Genomic DNA, 26,113 nt, shown 5'->3' with positions numbered 1-26,113 from the left:
AAAGAAAACGGACACGGACCAAAGGTCAACAAAACCCCAAAACAATCCCAGTCTGTTTAACAACCACCATAAACCCAACTGAAAACCCACAAACAGAAATCTCTCACAGAAATCTCTCACAGAAATCTCTCACAGACCCAGAAACGTATACAATGTAGCGTTCAACGTGACGTGAAAAGAACACGGACCCAAAGGCCAACAGAACCAAAACAATAAAGCTCTTCAAACCAGCCCCAAAAAGCCAACTCCAAACCACAAACAGAACCCTACAACCCATATTATGTAACGACCACACAACCCCTCCCCCCCCCACACCTAACAACTAACCCACTCCAAAACTTCATCCGGGGTACGCCGTCCCGATAGTAAACAACAGGCCTGCGCATTACCTCCGAAGTTTTCCCAATATGGGTCTTTTCAGGCCCCTAGCAGTGTTCCCCCTTTTCTTACGAGCGAGCAGAGTTCTTAGCTCCTCGTCAACCTTGATCGAGTGGACCTCCCTGTCAGGAACAGGAGGTCCACTAGCGACTATCGTGTCCGGTATAGCGGAAGCGGCTGCGGGTAGGGTGGAAGGGCCACTCGAGTCAATGAGATCAGTGGCCTGTTTCGTCTCATCAAACCAATCGGAGGACTCCTTAGCCACAACTAATAAGGCTGTAGTGCAGTCCTCCATTGGCGAGTCAGAATCTGGGCCACTAAATGTCTCTTGGGCCGGTAGACTCGGGCCCAACTAGTATCACCGATAGCGGGCGTAGCTACCGGTGAACCAGTACAAGTTGCATCCTGCGCCGCATGCCACTCCGCTAGTACCATCTCCGCCGTTTTATCCTGCTCTGCCTCAGTGGGCAGGCTGGCAGTCTCGGCAAGTTCGATCAGGGGAGAGGTCAGACACGAAAGGGGGAACAAAGCCTCCACCGGGCGCTAGTGTCGGACACTGGGGCGATAACAGGAGCATCAGGTGGTACGGTGTCAGAGGCCGGGACAGGGACCGCTTCAAGCACGCCCGTAGCCACTCTCGCGGCATATGAGCTGTCTGGGCATAAACGGGCCAGATGGACCGTTTTCCCACACGAGTTACACACGATATCCCCTGTACACTCGGCCAGGGTATGACCAACCTGTAAACAGCGGCCACACCGCTTTTTCGGCCACAACCTGGCCTCATGCCCTTCCAGCCCACATCTCCAACAAGTGCGAGGCTGGCCCGGATATGCAATGTGGGCCCTGTGCCCATTAGCCCACAAGGTAGAGGGGATATCGGACTTGAGTTCAATTCTAACTCGTCTAGTCCCGGTCTTGACACCTTTACATTCAAGGAATTCCGGCTCCTCGTAGCCGGTCACTTTCCCAAAACGCCCCAGTGTCCGCAAAACAACCTGTTCAGACATGTCCAGAGGGAGATGGAGGACTGTCACCCACACCGAACTGTCGTACGGTGTGACCTTCAGTCCCTCAACTCCCTCCAACACATGGACACCTCCGACGCGGGCAGCCTCCGAGGTGAACCGAACATCAAAAACATTTACACCCCGGAGAGGTTTACACTTAAGCGCGTCAACCTCTCCAGGGACCTTTAAACCAACAGAACGCAAAACTGAACAAAATTGTCCGGGGAAGACCTAAGCCTCCCCGAAAAACTCAACAATACGATTTTGCTCTCACGGCGAGCCGCCATGACAGCTAGGGGTGTGGCAATCCACGCACCTACGAAAAACAAAAACCACGCAACAAAGCCAAAACTACACTAAACAAACTATTGAAAGGCCAACGTAAAAAACACAAAGTGTGTGGTCAACGAAAAGTGGAGAGCAGCCGAAAACACGTCCGCACTCCACGAAAGCAAACTACAAAGCTGGGTTGCTTCCACTGTTGCTGAGGTTATGGATCCTGTACTGTATGGCAACTGTCCTAGCATCGCTGCCCACACAGCAGCACATAGCTCTAGTCTGGGCACCGTATATCTCTTGAGTGGGCATAACCTTGTCTTTCCCATCACGAAGGAGCACTGAAATCCCCCATCACTTAAAGATCAAGTAAAATGCTCGCGTAACTCGTCTTAACTTGATGAATTATTGCATTAATATGGCATTAGTAATGAAGAAGTTAAAATTTGGGTAATTTTCATGATTGTTGTGATTTACCAGATTTGTCCGAATTTTCGTTCTTTTCCGGAAAGCTTCGGCAGTGACGTCACAAGGTGAACACGGTTGTATGTGGCTTAGTAGGTTACTGTATTACCAAGTACTAAATGTATTGACTTCTTGGTCGTAGCACTAGCAGTAGCAGTGTGTCGTGTTGCTTTTTCGAAAATAAAATGCCGAAACGCAGTGTGATGTTTGGATGTTCTAGCTTAAACGAGAAAAACGGAACAAGTTTACATCTTATACCAAAAGGAGCTAAGGTGTTCAAGAGATGGGAAAAGTTCGTGCACTTAAAACGTTGTCACTGGCATGCTACACCTTACACGGTGATATGCTCGAAACACTTCAACCCTGACTCGTACGTGGAGGATTTATTGAAACAAAAGCTATGGTTTCGAAACAGGTAAGGTGCAATTTATTTCCTTCACTTTTATGTCGCAGATGCCCAGCTCGCATGGCAATGAAGATTCAAATCTCGGTGCACCGAAGATTATAATCCTTACTTGTTTGGCTTGTTCTGTCAGTGTTGTTAGTATTATGTTAGTGTTAGTATTGTTACTGTAGTGTTGTTAGGCAAGCCTCGGTGCAGTTGCACTTAGGCCTTACGTTAATTAGGTTACAGTCGGTATCCACCGTCGATAATTTGTTTTTCAGGTAAAGTCTTTTCAAGCAATTTTAAGCGATAAACACATGTCAATATTGCTGTTAGACACGTAGTCCGATAACGTCGTACCACCACTAGTAAGGGCCATCATACTGTCCTACTCCTAGTCCGTAGGCCTACAACTTACAAGTACCACAAGTTAGGGCCTACATTAGTACATGTAACTTACTTGATCAATAACGTAGACTAGCCTCCCTACTGTCAGTGTGTGAAACCAAACGTCAATTTAGCTTAAAGTTACTTATAACCAATTACCAATTTAGTGAAAAGTACTGCAAACTGTGCACCAAAAGCTACAGATATAGTAAGAATCTCCCCTACTATCAAAATTTGGCCATATATATAAGTAACTGATCATGACGTGAATGATCATGCGTTCAAAGGTTAAATCAAAGCCAAAGGTCATATTGGTGGACATGTGCCCATTGAAATATTATTACTTTGATAGAAGATTATTTCTGCTGTAGGTCAAACTTAGTCACCTGATTGCAAATGTAGTCTATGCCTTGAACCGTTTACTTTTTAATTTGGATACATGATGAGCAAACAAAAAATTTTACTACTAAAAGCAACCAATAGTCTCCAATCTGAGGACTCAAAATATTCTATTATAAAATTGGTATCGCCAAACTTGAACCTAATAATAATTTGCTTCATTTTTAGTAAGAGTCTTTGATGAGAAAGAGATGGAACTTTATCAAAACAATTAAACCTTCAATTATTTTCTAGCTCAGCTGAAAGGTCATCTAATGTCACATCAAATGTATTTCCCTCTCCATACATACACCCCACATGTGTAAATTTCAGTTTGAGTATATCGGAAACATATTTTGATGAGCTCATGAAACAAGTTACATCACTGGTAGAACTTGAAAAGGAAAAAGGAAAAGTTGATACAACTCCAGATGTCGAAGTTCCACCTCCATTGTGTTGTACGTTTGAGAGGCCAAGTAAAGAAAAAGCAATTGCAGAACATTTTACTCGTTTTTGATTCCTTGCCGAGGTAAATAGAGGTCAAGCCTGAAAACCTCATAAACACCATATATCGAGAAGTGCAAGTTGGTTTAACTTCACACTTGGAGTGTAGGTTTAGCCATTGGTAAGTGGAGGATCCATATTGTTTTCACTCAGTTAGAAGTAAGTCTGAAAATTGAATATCTCATGATCTATTCCAATAGTGAGTTCTGGGTTCCTATTGCTTTGTTGGGACAAAGGTCATTTGAGGTACAGAAATATGACATGTACAGCATACAGTAAGCAAGTGATACTTTCCTCCAGTCACAGGTATGCTTAATTCAAGTCTCATAAAGTTCATAAGGTCATAAAATATTAAGTGACCACTAAGGATAACCTTACCTTAAGTTTTTATTTTGCAAGATAAGCTTTTGTTATATACCATGTTCTATTGTTTATAAATTATTTTTAAACTAGGCAGTAAGCTAGCAGTAAATAGTCTTCATTTAAAACTACAAAGCTCAAATGTATTAATGATACGTTTAAGGAGAAGAGTACGTAGCCTTGGTGACTGCAACACACGTGTATGCTGCCATTAAAGGTACTCTGTATATTAGCCCCAAATTATAGCATACTATGGTTGCTAGAAGATTTCAAAAATTTCGTTCCTCTAGGTCTTTCATTTCCCATTTTTTTCATACATTTTACATGAACACACTATATGACTGAATGTCCCAGTGAGGTCAATTTCCTACACGCGGTGGGTAATAAAAACAGTTTAGGAAGTTTGACCAAAGGTGACCATATCTGAATATCTAGCATATTTTGGACCAATACAGCTTACCTTCAATGATAATTCAAATAATTAGAAAGACAAATACAGAAATTTAACAAATTAGTTGTCAGAATCAAGTACTGTAATAGGTTAGCTGCATTACTGTTCAATGTGCAAGTCTAAGTGTAGATTAAGGAGTTTAGTGTGTATACTGAAATAGTGAATTGTTTCATTCAATGGAAAATTTGAATGAGGTACTTAGCCTTCCAGGTCTGAAAGTGATATGGTCCTTTTTTGCAATTTTTAAGTGAAAAATGTGTTACATTGTTTAAAAGAAACTGTTTACGTGAAACTTTCAGCATTGTATCTTTGCTAGTATCTTTGCTAGTATCTTGCTAGTATCTTTGCTAGTATCTTGCTAGTATCTTTGCTAGTATCTTTGCTAGTATCTTTGCTAGTAGTGTATCTTTGCTAATAAGTGCCTAAAGCAGTATGATGGTTCAAAGTCATTTTCAAGCAGAAACCATTGTACTTCATTCCTTTAAAGTGTGATGTATAAGAATGATAACATTTTATTTTCAGGTCAAATCAGCAAGTTGAATTTTTTTAACTTTATATGCTTGTCATCTGCAGTGAATAAAACAACGCTCAGTGTTTGCATGGTACATGTCAAAAGTCATTAGAGGTCAACAAGTCACACACTGAAACTTTCACCACTTCATTTTTACTTTAATGCTAAGTTGTCTTGAAGGAGTAGTAACTTCAAATACTGTAGCACATAAACAACAACTTTCAAATATAGAAGGAAACAAAGAAACTTTGAAATCTGTTCTTCTTTATTTCTGGACCTGAGAAGGGGTCACAGTTGAGTTGGCTTTCGTGGAGTGCAGACGTGTTTCGCTCTCGCTCTCCATCTGATACAGCTACTTTCTTACCTTACTGTACTGTACTGTGCTATACTTCCCGCCAGGCGGGTGTGTGCGTTTGTCGTATATAGTTATCGTATATCGTTTTAAGTTTAAACCTGTCTTTATAGTTTGTTTTTGTTACTCCTCTGTGGCCTAGCCACCTTCGGTATCATGGCATCGCGCCGTGATTCAAATTGTTAAGTTGACCTTCACCGGTGAACAAGTGGTTCCACCGGTGCAAGTTTTTAGTATTTTAAAGAGTAAGGGTGTTGTTGTGCCTGGAGAGGTTGTGATGCTTTACAAGCTCTCCAGGGTCGTAATACGTATGATCTACGTTTTACCAGTGACGTGACCCGGCAGAAGGGTGTCACGTTGCTGAGTGGGGTTGAAGGTTTGAGTTACTCCATACGAACGTTCCGTATGGGTAACTGTCATCCACGTAGGATTAGAGGTGCGTCAAGAACTTGTCGCAACTGTTTTAGGTCGGTTCGGGGCTGTCAAGGCTATTAAAATGTGCTCCTACGCACAGGCCCCTGGGGTGTTGAACGGGCACCGACAGGTTCGGATCGACCTCAAGCAGGACATTCCCTCCTTCCTTTTTATTGCCGGGCATAAAGCTCACGTGCGTTACCCCGGTCAGCCCCGTACCTGCTTCAGGTGTGGGGAGACCGGGCAACGAAGCCAAGGGCTGCCCAAATAAAAAGTGTGGGCGCTGCCTTCGTCTTGGGCATGATACCTCTGCTTGCCCAAGCGAAGTTGTGTGCTCACTCTGTGGGAAGGAGGGACATGTCTTTCGCGCTTGTCCCTCCTCTTATGTCTTTATGACAAAGAGTGGGGGTCAAGCAAAGGCGCCAAGTTCTGGCGCACCTACTGCCCCTGAGGAAGCTCCACGCAAGGAGGGGGAAACGGGTGAGGATTCACTCTCCGCACCTCCTTCACCCTCCCCCGTAGTTGCAGACCCCGTGCCCGCACCGAGAAAGTCTCCACCAGCTTCCCCCATGAACCCCGTGCCCGCACCGTCTCCACCACACAGCGAAGCGGACATGGGGTCTCCACCAGCTTCCCCCATCAACCCGTCCAGTTCCGTCCCCAGTCCGCCGCCGGTATCGCCAGATCCGGAGAATCTGTCTGACGACGACTCGGTCGTCAGGTCTCCGGAGGCTGTCTGACAGCGACTCCGGAGGCTCGGTGATCGTCGAGCCGAAACGTGCCACTGGGACGAGCTGGTACGACGAGATGGGGGAACCCTCACTGAAAAGGTCGGCCTCAAGTGACGACTCCGACGACGATATGTCGTTTAGAGCGCGCTTGAAGCTTACAGAATCGACGTCGGCGTAGTTTTGCCCCATTGCCCTCTCATGGCCCATCCATTTTCAGTTGCCACCTTCAACGTCAATGGCATGAGGGATCATCGCAAGCGCAGTCGCATTTTCCAATATTGTATTTCAATGGAAGTCGACTGCGTTTGCCTTCAAGAAACACATATTTTGGAAGAAGATGTCCCTCTATGGGCTTATGAGTGGGGTGGTGGGCTGCATGCTTTGGTTCGTCTTCATCCTGTGGCACTGTCATCCTCCTGTCACCTCGTCAGGCGGGTTGTGCCACTAGGGTGGAGACGGATCACGAGGGCCGATTGGTTTGCATTCTTTTCAAGTATCCACAGGGTAACATCTCCCTTTGCAATGTGTATGCTCCCAATCGGCCTTCTGCTAGACGAGATTTTTTTAACACACTGCCTTCCTTTGTTCCTGGTAGTGCTCCATGTGTCATGGTCGGAGACTTTAACTGTGTCCCAGACTCGGGTCTTGACAGACTCGGGGCTGCTGTGTCTACTAGTCCCGACGCTGGGATCACAGAATTTGACAGATTCACTTCCGCACACCTTTTAGCCGATGTCTGGAGGCGTATACACCCGTGTAGTACGGTGTATACGTGGGTGAGGCCTAACGGAGAAGATGCCTCCGGGATAGATCGAGTGTATGCGCCCGTAAGTTTTACATTTTCGGGTTGCGAGACGCTCAGCTGTCCGCTCTCTGACCATGACACTGTGGTAGCACGTTTTGTTTTGCCTTCCATTTTCCCGATCGGGCGGGGCTATTACTGGTCCCTGTAATGAATGAACTTACATTAATGGCACATAATTGCATGGTGAATTATATAGAAAGGGATATCAACAGTTCTTAGTTGTTGCAACACACTACCTAGGCTATTACATAATCTGTAACAACTTTTTTCTACTTTATTGCAGAGATTTACTACACATGTTGTGCCCTCTGGTGTTTGTACCAAGCAAATGTTTAAATGTTGTGGAATTTTGGCTTCCTGCTTATTGGCTCAATTGAAACGCTATCAAGTAGGCTACTGGAAATTGGGTGGAAATTTAGATACGAAAACACCACCAAAGAAAACCTGTCAACCCTTCATGTTTCTTCAGGCAATTACTCGCTTGTTAGTGAAAATATAGTAAGCATGAGGTAGTGGAAATAGAAGTAGTTACTAACAGAGAAGTGAATCATCTGCCAAAAAATGCCCTGATAGAATAAAACACAGTGTTTGAGACTTCATATATATTCTGACTGTTCTTAACCATTTGTTATAATGAGCCCTCTTGGAATGTTTCACCAAAGGGAAAAAAAATAAGGAATCAATGGCAGGAATGCTTCTGCCTAAGATTATGTGTAGTATTTGTACATAGTTTCTGATGTAAAGGAAATTACATTGCTACACTCTCACCTGATGATCACAGTCCACTGGTCATGATGTAGGGGGACTGGGGCCGAGAGGTTAGTCAGTTGACAATGTTGCTGTGACAGCTGCCGCCGTTCGTTTCAGTTTCGTGCCCAGGTTCTTTCTTGGGCCATTTTTAAAAAGTATCAATGGCAGGAATGGATGAAGCCTATGCATACTGTATCCTATGCTAGGAATCCTACATAAACATGGTCATCTTCATCTCCCGGTGGCGGAAAGGTAGCACGAATCGCTGAAACAGCACAGGATGGTAGAACGATTCTCAGGTGACGACCAAGGAAACCCCATATCCATGTTGCAAACTGCCGGTGAGAGATGTGCCGAAACACTTTATGTTGAGGGCCCTCATACGGTTCATCGTACTGCTGCTTGTACTGAGACCAAGCAGTTTGGAGAACATGAACATCAAGACAAACGGATTGAAATCCTGGATGTTCTGTAATGTACCGGTAGGGTTGGGCTTGGTGATACAGTGTCCTTGCATCGTCTCGTTTTTCCAGGACCTGTGGAACCTCTGAACAACAGTCACATTCCCTCCCAGATGGCATGATCTGAGAGTTTTGATAGGTGCACCTAGATAAGAATGATAAAATTAGTTGAGATAAGTATACTAGCCTATGGCATTATAGTACTCTATTTCAATTTTTATATTTCAGATTTATTTGAAATCTTCACAAGATTCACCAGTGAGTGGGTTCAATTGATTATATTACCATGCATAGGGTAGGGCCTATCAGACTCAAGAAAAAACTATTGGGGACACAAATTGCTGTGTTTAGTACAAAAAATTGCTGACATTTTGTTATGAACAGCATAGGCTGTCCTTATTCTCCTCGAAAATTAAATATGTGTGGCTATGCTATACATCCTATGCACTAGAAAGTAGGCCAGCCTAGACTGCAACCAATGTATAGCAAAACCCATTGGTGATATTTGCACATAATGTTACGAAAATAATACGATCATGATTATTGATATAAATTTGCTGACATTGCGTAGAAACATTACTTACTAACGTTACCGTTCTGAATGTGACCCATGACTGTTTATCATCCTAGCCTTACAGTTACAATGCATAATTTTTGTATAGGGAACTTGAAAAGCTGTAGGCTAGCGTATAAAGCCTAGCGGTAACGGTTTACAGTAAACCAGTTTCATGACAGAGAAACCAAGTAGCCACAGGAAACCCCCACTGTACGTTAGGGGTTTGGAAAAAAGGAAGATTTAAAACAAGAAAACCAATAGGTTTTGAGATTCCTTGGCATCTAAATATTACTGTTGGTTCATTGTGTACACTTGGTTCCAAACTTTTATGAATATTAATGTAGCATCAACACAAATGTTGTTCCTTGCTATCAGCTCAAGTTTGATGAACAAATTGATATTTTAAAGAATTTGCTTTAAGCTCTACCACTCATTAATATTCATGCCCCCCTCATTAATCGTATTGGGGTAGAATTCAGACTTGCAGCTGGAAGGTTAGGGGTTCGACTCCTGGCCGGGTCAAACTGAAGACTTTAAAAATGGAACCTATTGCCATTGTTCTTGGTGCTCAGCATAAGCAATGGAGTAGGGAAAAGAAGCCAGTGAGTCACAACTGGATAAAGGCTGTTGCCGGTGTGAATTAAACCAAATGGTTAGAAACTGAGCTTAAGCCAAGGAATAAAAAATGACCCAAAGTGGCCACTAGATGACTACTGACCCCAAGTCTCTGAATGAAGCCCTACCCAAGCATAACTATAGCAAACACTCAAGACTTAGACTGCAATTGAATCTGTAGATGCATTTTTTGGTTTTTCCATTAAATGACCGAAAGTGAACACTAGATGACAAGCCATCATTGCATCCACGATTCCACATTTCATCAAATTCTGTCAAAGCATGTATGCAGGAGGTCATTTTGAAACCAATTGTTGTCAGATAGAAGAATAGATAGACCCAGCATGATACAAAGTCAGCTGAAATCTAGCAACAAAAGTGATTAAATACTTCATGATATGACAAATCTGAATAAGTTTAAAAAAAAACAATGTTTGGTTTTTAATAACAAACAACTTTTATTTACCACTCCTCATCCACAGGAAGTAAAATAAAAAATAACAGTTAACAATACACAGGCAAAGAAATTGTTAGGAAAACAAACAAGTTTTATGGCTTGTTTATATGAGAATATGTTTTTCAATTAAATTTTTAGACCGATAGCACAAATTTCATGGGATCATGTAACAAAATGATTACAGTGGTTCTTTTGCATTGATGAATTGTATTATCAGTATCAATGAACACGGCTAGTATTAGGGTCACTGATGATTAATGGCCAAGAGGTCCATCCGGCATGAACAACTCAACTGATGAACCTATCATATTGCTGGTTATCCCCTTGTTGAATTTACACACTAGGACTTAAGTTGTGAACCTTTGTAAAAACCGTCTATATAAAAGCAATCACAATGGTTCTTTTGTACTGATATCTATATCTACAGTAACAATGATTTGGCTAGTATGAGGGTCACATAGCTGATACTTCAGGGCCAAGAGGTGTGTCCAGTATTGATAACTCTACTAATTGGTGGTTATTGCTTAGTTAACACTAAGACAAATGTAAAAATTTTCTACAAAATGTTTAAAAGCAAACTAGATTTCATTAAGAAACAACTTTACCCACCTGTCCTCTTCACTCCAAAAATACAAACAAACAAACAGTTTAGAAAATAATTAAGGCATACAAACTCGAGCACCAATGGTGCAGTAGCTCATACCAGCAAGTAACTTTTGTCATATTTTCCAATTGCACATGAACATTTTCTTGTTGGTGGAGATGGCAGAAGAATTTTAAGTAGTGCTTAAGCCCTTTATCTATCAACCACTACAGAGGTTCATGACTGGAGTCTTTTTATATCTGGTAATAATCTTATAATTGGTTGAAATATTGTACAGATATGCAATAAAAAGGTCAAGAATGGACCCTAGACAACATTGGATATAAAATCTGTGAATACCGGGCGAGATGACTCACTAATTAAGAAATGTGACCACCACTCATAATCTACTATCAACTGTAGAACAAGAAAGTTTTTGCTGTTCTTCATATAAAGGCTCTAAAAGGGCCTTTGACCTTCAATGTTTTACCATCAATACATGGCTGATCATCCAAGAATTAATGTGGCAAAACAGCATGATCAACTTTCATATTTTTACATTATTAACTATAGAACAATTAGCATGCACATTCCCTAAAAGGTTAAAAATGGACCCTTCATGTCCTTGGATGTAATTCTTGCAAAAACTCATATGACCTACTAGTTGACAAACATCAAATTTCTGCACTATCCATCTATATTAACTACAGGACAAGAAGAAATTTGTAGATTTCTATAAAGGGGACACTACGGGACCCTAGATGACCTCGGATCATATACCCAAAACTAACTTTCATAATCATTTGTGATTAACTGTAGGACAAGAAACATTTTCCAGTTCATCATAAAAGGCCCATTTGGGGCCCTAGATTACCTTGGACCAAAGATCTGTGAATACCCTATAGGTTGCACTGGTCAACCAACATTATGGTCAACTTTTAGAATAATAATTTATTAACTGTATGAACAAGCATTTTGTAGGTAAGATGGCCTGAATTGACCTCCAGATAACCTTGGACCCTAAATTTATAAACACCCCACAGGACCCACTGGTATAATAATGCATTATTAACTGTGCAACTAGCAACATTTGATAGTTTTAATAAAATGGCCCAAAATTGGTCCTAGATGACCAGAGACCCAACATGCATAAACACATGATATGACGCATTGGTTGGCAAACACTATCACAAACTGACATAATGATGCATTGTCAACAGTAGGACAAGAACACCTTGTAGGTTTCCATAAAAGGGTCCTAAATGGGCCATAGATGACCTTAGATCCAAAATGTGTGAAAACAAACCAAATGAACATTTGTCAGTCAACATTTTGACCAACCTTCATAATCATTGCTATTAACTGAAGGACAAGAAACATTTTGTAGTTTTCCATAAAAGGGCCTAAGATGTCCTAGATGACCGTTTGTAAAAATTTGTGAAAACCACAGTGGTCAACCAACATTAGAACCAACTTTTGTCATCAGGTTTTATGCACTGTTAATGTGGGACAATAGTTTTTTCAGAACATAATATTATTTCTTATTTTTGTAGTTTGATAACACAATTGCCTGGGATCATGTCCAGTTTTCTTCAGTATTGAAATAATCACAGTAGTTCTTTTCTATTGACTGATTATATTTGCAGTATCAATGAATGGGCTAGTATTAGGGTGACATCTGGTATGACTAATTTGACTAATGAACCAATTATATAGCTGGTTATCCCTTCTCTTGGATTTAACAGTAGAACCAGTGTTTTCAAAAGTCTAAAAGCAAAGCTCATTTTTATTAACAGAGAACTCTACCCATCCCTCATCCATGCCAAAAATAAATAACAGTTTAGAACATATTAAACCACACCAAAAGGATTATGAACAAAAACAAATTAACCATTTAGAACATGAACCACAAAAAATGTAAGGTAATGTGAGGTTCCAAACTTCTGTAAAAACAAATGTCCAAGAAGCATTGCTCAGTCTCATTAAGAAACAACTGTTCCTACCTGTTTTGTCTCAAAAGTTACAAAAACAAACCAACAGTTTAAAACAAATTAAGCCATACAAAAAGAGTATGAACAAAGAAGAAAAACTTTTCATGCATTGTTAATGCGAGACAATGGTTTCTCAACATAACTTATTGTTTTTTCTTGGACTTTGACAACACAAATTGCTGGAAGCATGTCAAGGAGTTTTTCGTCATCAGTGAGTGGTTTGTTGTCTTCATCATGGTTAAAACTTTCATATTCTGAAAGGAGATCTGAGATCAGCTCTTTCTTGCATATGTACGTGTCCAGAAGGTCTCCATCAATCTGAGCCAGGAACTCATAATCTTTGTTTGTTGTATCAAATGCTACAATGGTTATAGCAACTTGTTCTTCTGGAGGTGAGGTAACCTGAAATATTAATGAAACAAGAAATGGCAACAATTTGTGGTTCCTTGCTTTTTATGGTCGGCATACAAGTATGTATGAAATATGCACAAAAAGAAATAGGGCCTATCTTTCCATACTCAACATGACATGAAGTGTGTGACTGATACCATATAAGCTAACCACATTTACAGCCCTGCCCCTGTTGCGAAGTAATTAGATGAAACACTACATCACCTATGCACATACTACACCTCCTACCAATACCAACACACCAACTTTCATCAAAAGTAGTCATATGGATGTTGAGTTATTGGCATTTAAAGGAAATCAATCTAAGTCCTGCCCACTCATTAATATGCATGAGACCTGCAGAAAAAGAAATAGGGTTCAATTGCTCACTATGGGCAACCTTCATACCAAGTTTGAAATTCTTCCGTCTTTGCCTGTTTCCAAGCGGGTGTCACACACACACCCACCCACACACATGACATCACCATTGCATAGGTTCTTTGAATCTTTGGCAAGGAAGCAAAAACTACCAATTATGATATATGTTGTATATTGTGTGTAGTATGTGGGACTTAGGACATGTAACCTTAAAATCACACAATGGTGTGGATTCCTCGATTCTTCCTGAGGTGGGCTCCCAGTCCTTGCATTAAACATGCTTGTATTGTTCACAATGGTGTCAACATGTTTTCAATTTGAGTATTCTAATTGAAATGATTACTGTCATATATATTGATAACGTTTTTCTGTCCAATGGAGTTCAAATTTTAAAGTAGCTCTTCCTTTTTTTCATGGATGTGTTTATTTTGTAGAGAGCAATGAAATTATGTACATGGTAATATTTAGTATACATATAATTTATCTTAACCCCAACCTGCCTAGGTTGAATTTCATTTACCAGCTATTCAAATGATGTTTTTTCGAAAAATGTGCAATTAAAGCAATATGACCTGTTTGCATGGTATGAAATTGTTGCCCTTAAAAAAATGTAGATATGACTGCACAATTCTGAAGAAAGTTATCCGAAAATGCTTATGTAAAAGTTTCACTCAATAAATCGTTGTATTTACTTAGAAATTAGACAAAATCTGAAAGTTTGTTGGCGAAAATATTTATATAATGCCCACAAATGTGATGTCATTATAACACACAAACAATAAACATCTTTGAAGACACAATGATGCAATGCTATGCTATATGTGTGTGGAGATGGCGTGACTAGGCTAGGCCTAGCCTATTTAGCCGTTGAACATGACATATGTATTAAGACCCTACAGGAATGTTCAGACGATAGTTTTATGCAATCTAACTAACACTGGGGACATTACACAGACCTAATTAGCAAGTTTAGTTGTAGCTTATTCTCTATCTGGTGTGGTGGCTGTTCTTCATGTGCAGGAGAAAGGGACGTTTCCATGGTATTTGTAGGACTATGTTTGATTGAAATGTTTTCCCAAGTGTGCGAGATACACAGCATTTCACCGGCTCTACTAATTCCCTTGTAAGTTGTTCTATATTAGGCCTAAGCCTACAAGAATTTGTGTCACGTCAATGAATATTTATGAGTTGGAGAGGATGATTGTACATGCATCTAGCTTGGAAAAATACAAATTTTCTTTGTTTTTTTTTAAAGATATCAGCAATATTTGTGACCGATTTTCAAGATTTTGTTCATTATTAACCCATGTATGCTCTCTGATGATCATAAAACTAGGCCAAAAAGTAGTGAAATTAACAGGTTATATTAATTCAAGTCACATGATTTTTTTAGCTATGCATACCATAATTACGTGACCTACCTATGACCAAAATGGGTAGGTTGACTAAATATACTGGAGTAATTTTATGAAACTGTTTTTCTTTTTATTTATGACACCCAATAAGCCATGATGACCAATGACCATTTTCAACTACTGGTGTGGCCCCCAAAATCATGAACAGCCAAGGAGGCACTAGCAAAGAACCATTGTAACAAATGTATAGGTCAGTGAAGTCATTGAATCTTGTAGCATAGAATTTGTAGGAAAAAGCATGTTCAGTGATTCATAAAATGGCCCATATGGCCCACAGATGACATTGGACTTGAAATTCAGGAATATCGCAAAGGAAGCACTATTGATTTACTTTCATGACAAACTCTAAATATTGTAGCATACGATATGTAAGAGAAGAAGCATTTAACATGATTTCATAAAATGGACCAAATTTTGGACCAACTATGATGACCCTACACCCAATGGCTATTGTGTCCGTTTCATAAAATTAAATAACAGCAATTGTGGATGGATAGAGTGATATATGCCATACTGTAACAATAGCTCACACCAGCATGCTGGTAAAAGCTTAACACTGTGATTCAGTTGGTAGTCAGTTGCTAATGATGCTGGTTAGTTTATTTCTTGTTTTTATATACCTCTATCTTTGTTCTTGATGTTGATGCTAGTTGTTTCTCCCGTTGATACTCAGTCAGAGTGACACTCTGAACTTTGATGTAATCTCCCATGTTAAAACTTTCTTCTGCAAAATTTCTCCATAGAGCAAGTTTTACTTTATTTCTTGGTTTGTCTTCGACTTGAATAGTTCGAACTTGCGTTGTTCCACCCTTGGTTTGCACTTGTCGTGGTGTTTCATCCTGTTGGTATTAAAAATGAGTTTAAGATCAACATAATGGCTTTGCAATTAATTGGTTATCAGAGATCACATTTCATGGCAGCCAAAGCTGTTGATGCCTTTTCCACTGGCTGCGATGTGCCCTAATAATTTACTATATCCAAGGCCACTGTTGGTTGTGTTGTTTTACTGAAATGACCATAGTGGCATTTCTAACAAGTTTACATTATTTCTTTCATGTAAGATTTGTGAAAATCCATCGCATCATGTGTGAGTAGGATGAATTTGAGTAATTGTGGACAGACAGCAAATGGATGGATAGATGGATGGATAGATGGGTGGATAGATAGAAGGATGGATAGCTAGATAGATAGGATGGATGGAATAAAAGTCAGCATCTGTTGAACTCGCCCAGGAAACAATAATACATTGACTTATTGAACATGCTTTAAGATTTTAACCTAGTCATCAAGTCATGCTATTAGGCCAAACCAAATAAACTAGTTTCTTGTCCTAACTGTTTACAAAAGCAATGGAGTGGGCAGTTGTTTTGGTGGTGGATCTAAAATGACCAACAGGAATGATTTGTGGCACCAGAAAAGCAATTTTTGTGGTTTCTTTTGGAAAAAAGGGATGCGAGTGGGGATGAGTTATACTACTATTTTTTTTAATTGGCATTATTATGAATTTGAACATTACTTGCTGTGATTAGTGTTCTTAATATTATTTGAGGTGCTTCATTTACCTTGCTGACTTTGCCGCACACAGTGTGCAAAGTTTTCACAGGTGACTTTTTGATAGTGGGTATGTCTGTCACTGGAGGAGTTGGTGGCCTCAGATAATTAGCTGCTGTCTGCACAATAACATCTGTGACAATGATGGGCACTGTCCGAAAAATCTATGTTTTCGAGTTGATGATGAGACCATTTGCTTTAACAATGTACTTCTTTAGGATGATTGTTGTGTTGGCTGCCAAATTTTCTGTTTTAGATACTTCAAATGAGGTTGCTTTCAGGTATCCCGTGTCATCACAGATGACCAGATGCTGCACCAAGTATTTCTTCCCCTCTTTTTCGTACGTTGTAGGTGCCAAACTTCGGGCAAGCAAACATTTCAGCGGTCGATGAAATGGCTGGTGGGTGTTGTGAAGCTCCTTCACTTTGGCGATGTTTAACATCTGAAACATGAAATATTGTATACATATAGACATGTTATGTCAAAGGTTACAGAATTACAAGTTATAGACTTAAATGTTAAACAGTTACAAAGACTTACAGAAGGAAGGAAAGTCATATTCATTAGGTCAGGTAAACACAGGTTTTGCATTTTAAAATATTTCAGAAAAGGAGAACGAGCGCTTGAAGTCAAGTAACCTTATTTCAATGGAGTTTATGTAATTAAAATATATGTCACTTTTGACAGAAATATTAAGTTTGCATATGCATAAACATGTTTTCTCTGAACAGCTATTTTTTGTAGAATTCAAGCTCTGGTTTTCACCACATCTTTTCAAGCATTGCTGAGCTGGCAGTGCAAATATTATTACCTAGCATAAGTGATCCTTCAAAATGTACACCAGTGCTAATTTTAACATACTCAAAAGCTAGGAATATTTTGGACTCCTCATCAATCTCTAAATTGGCAACTCACTACAACATTCTTTGTGACAGACCTTGGTGTTGACTGTTGAGAACATTTTGGTTAAGTTAAAATTTTAAGCAAAATATCAACTTTCAAAGGATAACATTTAAACACAGTATGTGATGCTAAGCATTTAGTCATTGAAACTATTTAGACTTAATGAAACTATTTATATCTACAAGTTCCACAAATTTAATTTTTTCCTTTTGATGATCCAGTTGTAAATGTATCAAGTTCTATAGTAGTTCAAGTAAATCATTTAATAAGTTTTCTTCAAAATAAATATGAGTAAAAAGATTAATTGGCAGGATGTTTCTGTCTTTGTGCAGTGGTTTGGTAATATTGTAACAAACAATCACTGAAAGAACAGTATTATATACCCAGCATAGTTTTTGTCCAACTTTCTAAAAGGTGACTGAGTGGATCAATGTAAGAAGATGATTACTACAAAGTAGCCAAATACATGTAGCTGTTGTTTTGGAGTGAAAAAATGCAAGAAAACATTTATCCTATTTTAGCAAATAATTGGAAATAAGATGTAGAAAACTTTCAGACCATCAGAGCTGCTAGTAATCTCACACATTGTTGTGCAAGGCCTGGGATATGTCAAGGTTCGGCAGTAAATTTTGTGCTGTTGTTTAATGTTACACTGTCACGCTATGTAGAAGAGTTTGTGACAAATAATTGAAAACATTTATTCATTTAATCTGTGAAAAACTTTTAATTTAAGGGCAGGATCACTTTTCCAGAAGCAAAAGCCCTTTCAATTTGTTTGGCCCAATGTTTGGATTAAAATGCTGTTAGTTAGTAAAACCATGAAGAGCCTTGGTCTAGCAATTTGTTTTTTTTTATAAGAACAGGCATATCTCCAGAACAGTGCAGCTCATATTGATCTAGAAAGTATACTAACATCAGTAATTGTGTTGTTTACTTACACTGATTGAAATAACCAAGTGTTCCACCTGGTACTTTGCAGAAAGAAGTTTTTTGTGCTGAAAGATGAAACCAGTTTCCTGTAAGAAAAATGTAATTTGAAAGACATTTAATACTTGTTAACGAAAAGTGTTTACCTGTCCTGCTCAGTACAAACAACTGAAATTGTTGTTTACAAAAATTGAAGGATTTGTTTTTTTTAGTATTCTTAAGTAGGTTTGAATTTAGGATTGACTTCAGAATTCACATTGTAACCCAGACGAAAATAATTCCTGGCTTTTAAGCAAGAGTCAAGAAAACCCCGGGTTTCCCTGGATATCCAAGCTTTATTCCTGCCTCAGGTAGCCAGGAAAAGCCAGGACTTTGAAAGTCCAGCCTTTTCCTGGCTTCACCCAGCCTAACAAGTCCACACTAGGCAGGAAAAGCGAGGGCAATGCTGTCCTGGCTAGGCAGGAAAAGTCAAGCTTGCCTTTTACCCAGTATGAGCTAGTTGTAAGATGGTCAGCTCTTACATAAAGTTTTCTTTTGTACCATAGTTTTACTTGTTTATTAGTGCAGTGCTCACTGTACAGAGGGCTATACATTTGTACAGTATATTTGTAAGTGTTGTGGTCGGGGGGATTCAGATTTCTCTCTTCTGGGTTGCTAAGCAACTATCTTTGTTCTTCCTGGAAATTAGCTCTCACAGGAAAAGGGGTCTGTGTATATATATTATAGGAACAAAAGAGTTTTGTGAGGGTATAGGGAGTTAGGCAGTTGGCCATGAGTCTTGGAGCAAGACAGTTGCAAAAGACGAGAAATATAGTTTTAATGCTGGATAGTTTGTTTTAAACCTTAATTTATAAAATGAAGTTACTGTAGTCCTTATTATTTTATGGAAGGAGTGATATTCACCTGACAGTCTGGCACGCGTTTTACTATAAAGGACATTATTTACTATAAAGGATATTACTTACTTACAGGATATTATTTTACCATAAAGGATATTCCGGGACACCATTTGTTATAACTGACATTATTTTACTGAAAGGACACCCTGGGACACTATTGCTTATTAATTAAAGGATACTATTTTGTTGGGATCGGACATTTATCATACAATTTATTCTGTTCAACTTTACTGATGTCGTGTAAGATCTGATGTCGTGGAAGATCTGTACCTGATGTCAGCAGCACACCAATCACCAGAACAGATTTATAAATTAAGTGTATTAACTTTAACATTTGGGTGCACCTCTCGACTTTAAGTCGTTTTATTTAATTCTTTGACTGGGATCAGATCAGCTGTATATTGTTTGTTAATCATAATTATAATTTATTTTGATCCAATCCAGTTGAGTGTTCCATATTTATGTGTCTTGTTCTGTGTTTGGTCATCACACCAAACCCAGAGTTCTCTGATCAAGAACAAACGTTTATTTTCAGTCGCTAACACCCTTACATATACATATAATTCATGATTTTAAAGTTATGAAAATTTCGTATACCACAAACACACTAACCTCCCATAAGCTAAAAGTAACTGCCAACTTAAGCCAGCAAGATAATTTATATAGGGTAAGCATGGACACCTGGCTTTTTCGGTTTAATACTGGGTATGTATACCTGGCTTTTCCTGGCCCCTTACTGATATAAACAGGGACCTGGCTTTTCCTGGGTAATCCTGGGTGTGCATATACCAGGCTTTTCCTGGCTCTTCACTCACACACTAGACACCTGGCTTTTCCGGGGTAAACCTGGGTTAACCATCCAGGCTTGTCCGGCCTTAACCTGGCTCTAAATGAGTTATATAAACCAGGCTTTTCCTGTCCGAATTACCATTTTCAAGCCCAGGAATTTCCCCGGATTTCCCTGGGTTAAATCCAGGCTTTTCCTGGCTTATATTCCAGGGAATTCCAGGGTTTTCCTGCCTTAAATTCGTCTGGGAAGTGAGTGATGGATACATCTAGATTATTTTCTCTGTGTATTTATTGAAAATATGCAGGAAGCAAGTTGCTTTGGTACCAATAATCTTGTAATCAGTTTTTGTTTTCTAGACAACGAATCTGTACTTATGAACATTTCAATACACCTCCTATAAAATACAAGGCACTTTGTAACTTGCCATGCTGATCCATGCTTCAAATTTTATCACATGGGCAGGCCATTTTGGCCTTATGTTTAGTCATTTGGTGTTATGACTTTGTCTAATGCTAAAGGGTATCAATGCTTAAAGAAACCACAGCACCAATGAACCGTAGCTCAAACCTGTCAATTTTATATTTGGCCTAATATACCCCCCAAATGATGTTAGATCCTACATCCCAAGGAAATACTACAAAAGGAAAATTCTAATAAACTTTAAAGAACACTAAATGTAGGAAGGGTATATTTTGATGTATTTTCACATTAAGAAAAGTAAATGACCTTTAACCTCAATTTTGCATACACTCCATATGTACTAATGGTCAATGATAATTGTCACTAAGTTTCATGCATTATCATCAAAGTTAATCTCTGGGAGAAGCATTTCAGAGATTTTCACAAAATGGCCACCACTTACTTACTTGGTGATCATTGTGTCCAAGTTTCATCAAATTGCAACAAAGTGCATGCAAATGAAAGCAATTTGATCAATTCTTGACAGATACATAGATAGACCTAGGCCTAGATACATAACTTTTAGAGTGATGGTGGATAATCACAAAAGCTCAAACAGCTTAGGCCTATAGCTGGTTTGAGCTTAAAATTTGGCAAGAGTATCCAAGGCTATGGCCTCTGTGAAATTAGACCCCTGGTCCTTGCTGTACTGGATTGTATTTAAATGGCTGTACAGTAGGCCTAAGTTAGGCCCTATGTGATTTTTCCTAAAAACTATATGCTTTATCTTAATTCAATAATTCTTAGACTGCCAATTGGAATTACAGCATATTTTAGGTCCTGGAGGTAAATTCAAACAATTATAAGTTATGTATTGCCCCCTGTAGCCTAAATGCTCATCCTTGTCCAATTATAAGTTCGCTAAAATCGGGCGTAAATTCACTAAGCCAAACCTAGCCTAGGCCTAAGACCTTGGTAGTCTAACGTTAGTCATCGTTAGGTTAAGAATATCTACTGTAGGCCTAACGTTAGGGCCTATTAAGTATTATAATTACACTAAAATACTCACCGGAACAAAGAAAGTGGGCTTACGTGGCGTATTGTAGGCTACTTGTGAGTTATGAAAGGTTATAAAAGTAGTAATATTACTATACTACAGTAGTAGTTCATAAACGTAAACCATTCATAAGCAGTGAAGAAGTACAAGTGTGAACATATCGCATATGGATACACTTACGTGGATACGCTATGCAAACCACGTGTAGTAGCATGCTGCTGGTACGTACTTAGTGCTAGACTTTGAGTACGCTTTAGAAATACAGGCATGTTTTTTTCTTGAACAGACAAAACTTTCGATGATTATTTATAGCTTCACGTTTAAATTAGAAGGCCCAAAAAAAGATTACGGTTGCTTTGGCAGTAATAATAAATATGTTTTTCCATAATCCAGAGCCAAAACTAATAAGACAGATTCAGAAGTTGGTTTTCAAAATTGCATCACATGCTTGGATTCCAAGAATTTGATTGCTCAATTTCAATGCGTGTGCAAAATCATACTTACTGCATCGGACCATGGAGGTAAAAAGACAGAGTTATAATCAGGGTTGTTTGATTTAAATCAAGAGGAGTTAAATCATGATTAAATGACTGATTTTAATTGAAAAAAATCATGATTTATTTCATTAAATCGATTAAACTGCTTTAAATCAGGACTTAAATCATGATTTTTGCTTTTTTTTTTTAATTTAAAAGAACAACATCCCTGTAAAAATACTAAAGAAAAATTATAATGAAACTACAATCCTTCTAGCAATATTGCTTGCAATAAAATCTTATCATTAAAGTAATGAAATATGCAGCTTTTAAACAAGAAATTTCTGAATTTGTCTGGCTTGTTATATAGTTTAGTTAACTCTAGATTTAAGCAACCGATGAACTTCAAATGTCCACTCAATAATTGACACTGATGTGTTGATTACAAACACCCAGTATTATGGTATTTCATCAACTGTTTGTACTTTCATCTCAACAGATCCCCATACCTCCTTAAACATTTATTGGATTAATATTAACTACAGTATATTACACTGAAAAGCTAATCATTACAAGACCTACTGGTTTAGCTAGTCAATATCAAGCTTTGTCATCATAATCTCTTACAGTAATTGAGTAGCCAATGAGCTCAAAATGATTAAAAAAAATTGTACCAAAGTTTACTATATCCTTAAATATTTATTCATGAAATAAACACTAATCGTTTAAGATGCCGGAAAGTATAAAACATTCTTTCTGTCCGAAAGTGACATCAGCCCGCCATTGTCCATGTATAGGGTAGGTACAGTAGCCTAGCGCTTAGGGTAGAATACCCAGTATTCAACCCCTTAAGGAACATTTGCAACTATTCTTTTCAGAAAGAGTGGAATTAATATAATTTAGTATGCATTCCTTTGTTATTAAAGTCACCAACATGAAACCACCAAAATATTTTCCATTTGTATTCCATTTGACAGGGGGGGGGGGTCACTTTGATAACGTGAACGTTTCATCCATTCAAGCACAGGTACAGATTAGGTGAAATAGTGCAAATCCCAGTGCCAAGTTTTTTATTTAAAATATCTTTGTACTGATTTGAACTATACCTTCAATTTTGTCAGAAATAATTTCTTCTATATGAAATGTACAAAACTCCTAACTTTAGCATCATTAATTAATCAAGTCTTTTATACAGGGCATCAAATTTACTTTTGATGCCCAGTATTCAACCACCTTCAAATATTCTCCTCCAATTTCCTAAAGATGTTATATTTAATGATAATTTTTTTTACTACAAACAATACAAGGATCCTCAAATGGATTGTACAAAACAAACTTAGCCATTGCTAAAATTTTCCCTTATGCTTAGGCCTAACCTGCCTTTTAAGAATTACCGTTTTTAAAGAATTCTAAACTAGTAGTACCTAGGCCTAAAGTCAAAGGGAAAAATATTATTGGATATACTATTGGATATAAATATGTCAAGAAGAATGTTATTATAAATATAGAATATTATTATATGTCAGGAAGAATATTATTATAAATATATTATTTGATTTAAATATGTCAGGAAGAATGATGGAAGCAACTGCAGAATGCAATGCCCCTGTTGATTGGCGTGTGTATTTTAATTTAAGCCAGTCTGGACCCTATACAATTGTGTGTAGATCAGTGAAGCGTGACATGTTGAGAACGACAAAACCGGATGGGGCATTGCATTCTGCAGAATGATGTTGTAATCTAACTTAGCCTATATTAGCGTTACAGCCTAGCCTAACATCCTCCTAGCCTAGGGCCTAGCTTAGTAGTATAAAACGGCATTGGGCTAAAATTAGGCTAGACTTAATTAGAGTGACTACGTTAGGGCCTAGCCTTTGCAAGTGAGGATTTGTTGTCTAGGCTACTTACGATATTTTGATTCACGTAACCAGGCGAAGCTAGCACTAGCAGGTAGTACGGAGCAACCCTAACAATCAGATGAACGGACGGAACGGTTGCCAAATGTACTGTAACGAATACGTACGGCCGGTGACACTGCGTATCCACTGTTGTGCGTATCATTATGTGTTACCCACAGAAATAGAACACGGAGAAAGCCGACAGTGTTATTGGCAAAATACAGCGTAAGGCTGGTGCTTTACGTACATTGTTAACGTTAGTAAACGGGTATATTTTCATATTTTTCCCAAAGAAAAACAAACATATTCAACCAAAGTATTTTCAATATTGCTGTTTGTAGTAAGTGTGATAACCTCCAAGAAGGAACAACTCGTTCAGTTATTTTAAAGTTTTTGCATTTATCACAGTATTTGTATTACGCGTAGAACCTTCTTGCCATATCAACCTAGTGTAATTGGTGCTTCACTTTCCTTTGCATGACGTCATTCTCCGTGTTCTAGTTCTGTGGTGTTATCATAATCACATCATCGCACAATTAACTCCCGAGTCCAATGGAACGCCAAATGGGACACCATATATCGACCAAAGTCATATTTTGCCTTTCGAATCATGCTATTTCATCTTGGATATCGCCCAAAATGAAAAACAACACTTTTATATAGAGGACTTTCCTCTTGTACCACCAAACTAAGTTCCATGAAAATTTAACTTACGGTTGCGAAGATATTGACATTTGTTGAAAATCACTCTAAGCCCCGCCCACTCATTAATATTCCTGATATTAGCACCAAAATAAATAGGGATCGTCTACTCATGATGGGTAACCTATGTACCAAGAATGAGATCAATCCACCTTGGGATTGCAATCTAATTTCAAGATTTTTTGGCGAAAAAGAACACTTAGCCCCGCCCCTCATGAATAATAATGAGATTGGACAAACTGTCACCATATTCATATAGGACTTTCCTCTTGTACCACCAAACCAAGTTCCATGAAAATTTAACTTACGGTTGCGAAGATATTGACATTTGTTGAAAATCACTCTAAGCCCCGCCCACTCATTAATATTCCTGATATTAGCACCAAAATAAATAGGGATCGTCTACTCATGATGGGTAACCTATGTACCAAGAATGAGATCAATCTACCTTGGGATTGCTGAGAAAACCTAATTTCAAGCTTGGCGTCACAGACACACACACACACATACACACAAACACATACACGCAGTCATGACCGCATAGATTCCTACGGCTACCGCCAAGGAATCAAAAAGGTTTCTCAGTTTGTAGTTGCTTCTTACCAATCTAACGAATGTATTCGATGAATGCGAACGTGGTTCGCTAATTTCCCTCCCTCTTCGTCGTCATCTTCATCGTCCTCTGGTTCATATAGATAAGGCTTAATTGCGTTGCCCACGGGACGGTCGTTTTCAGGATCCTCACCGGCTTCAATTTCGTCGATATCGTCTTCTTCACATTCTAGAAACATTTGTTCACTCTTACTTCCACTATTTTCGTCATTTGACGACATTCCGACTTGATTTGGTGATATTTACAAACTTATGTATAATGTGTCATGTGAAGATGTGTGTAGGTTATATACTACAGTATAAAGATATTTTGCCAGTCGTCTGAATCGTTCACCTTTCTACGTCATGAGAGCGAACAAAAGCTTGACCTACATTGGAGCGCAACTTCGGGAGAAAGTAGGTCATCGTAAACATTGGTCTAAATTTGGCAAAAAATGCTTGTTTTATTGGTGTGAAGTTGTTTTTTTCAATGAATTAGTGTATTACTTGGGGTAAGCAACTTTTATCGAGTGATATTGTGAATATATCAAGTGTCATTTTACTATATCTTTAAGGATGAACGATAGCGATTTTGAGCATTGACGAAAAAATACGATTTTATTCAACAGTATTCTAGTTGGTTTCCGTTTTACACATGTGAAAATTCAAGGCTGAAATTCTGAAAGGCTGAAATTCTTTAACTCGTTCATTTTTCAAACAAAAAATTCGGCTTTTCGCGAAAAGCGATATGATGATCACGTGATCTACAGTGACCTATGACGTGATTTGTGGTTTTTTGAATGTCAGTGGGGGGTTGGGCGTTTTGTCTCTGCAGGTCGGCGGGCGTATGTTTTAGTGGCTCGCTTGACCCGAGTTTCGTTTTTCAGAATGGGATGGTTCGGTTTGGCCGTGACGT

General features: G+C 38.8%; 2 protein-coding genes across 2 annotated transcripts; both read right to left on the bottom strand.

Moving 5' to 3' along the window:
* Window positions 1-8,234: 8,234 nt before the first annotated feature.
* LOC139954816 (uncharacterized) lies at window positions 8,235-25,765 on the bottom strand. The gene is made up of 2 exons (XM_071954773.1): window positions 25,210-25,765; window positions 8,235-8,763 (listed from the first exon to the last, which is right to left on the bottom strand). The coding sequence occupies exons 1-2, from the start codon at window positions 25,437-25,439 to the stop codon at window positions 8,355-8,357; spliced, it is 639 nt and encodes a 212-aa protein (XP_071810874.1). The 5' UTR covers window positions 25,440-25,765; the 3' UTR covers window positions 8,235-8,354.
* LOC139984490 (uncharacterized) lies at window positions 8,760-17,516 on the bottom strand. Its single transcript, XM_071998403.1, has 5 exons — window positions 17,493-17,516; window positions 16,815-16,997; window positions 16,566-16,718; window positions 15,624-15,842; window positions 8,760-13,222 (listed from the first exon to the last, which is right to left on the bottom strand). The coding sequence occupies exons 1-5, from the start codon at window positions 17,514-17,516 to the stop codon at window positions 12,923-12,925; spliced, it is 879 nt and encodes a 292-aa protein (XP_071854504.1). The 3' UTR covers window positions 8,760-12,922.
* Window positions 25,766-26,113: the final 348 nt, after the last annotated feature.

Source organism: Apostichopus japonicus, chromosome 17, assembly GCF_037975245.1.
Source record: "Apostichopus japonicus isolate 1M-3 chromosome 17, ASM3797524v1, whole genome shotgun sequence".
NCBI classification, from domain to species: domain Eukaryota; kingdom Metazoa; phylum Echinodermata; class Holothuroidea; order Aspidochirotida; family Stichopodidae; genus Apostichopus; species Apostichopus japonicus.
The sequence above is the reverse complement of the archived record's forward strand: the minus strand, read 5'-3'. Positions and strand labels throughout refer to the sequence as shown.

Excerpts from the sequence above, each read along its gene's own strand:
- LOC139954816 (XM_071954773.1), bottom strand. The coding sequence starts at position 25,439 with ATGTCGTCAAATGACGAAAATAGTGGAAGTAAGAGTGAACAAATGTTT. Across the intron at positions 8,764-25,209 it reads CGAATACATTCGTTAGATTG|GTGCACCTATCAAAACTCTC; the intron begins GTAAGAAGCAAC and ends ATTCTTATCTAG.
- LOC139984490 (XM_071998403.1), bottom strand. The coding sequence starts at position 17,516 with ATGTTCTCAACAGTCAACACCAAG. Across the intron at positions 16,719-16,814 it reads TGAAAGCAACCTCATTTGAA|ATTTTTCGGACAGTGCCCAT; the intron begins GTATCTAAAACA and ends TCGAAAACATAG. Across the intron at positions 13,223-15,623 it reads CATCAAGAACAAAGATAGAG|GTTACCTCACCTCCAGAAGA; the intron begins GTATATAAAAAC and ends TTAATATTTCAG.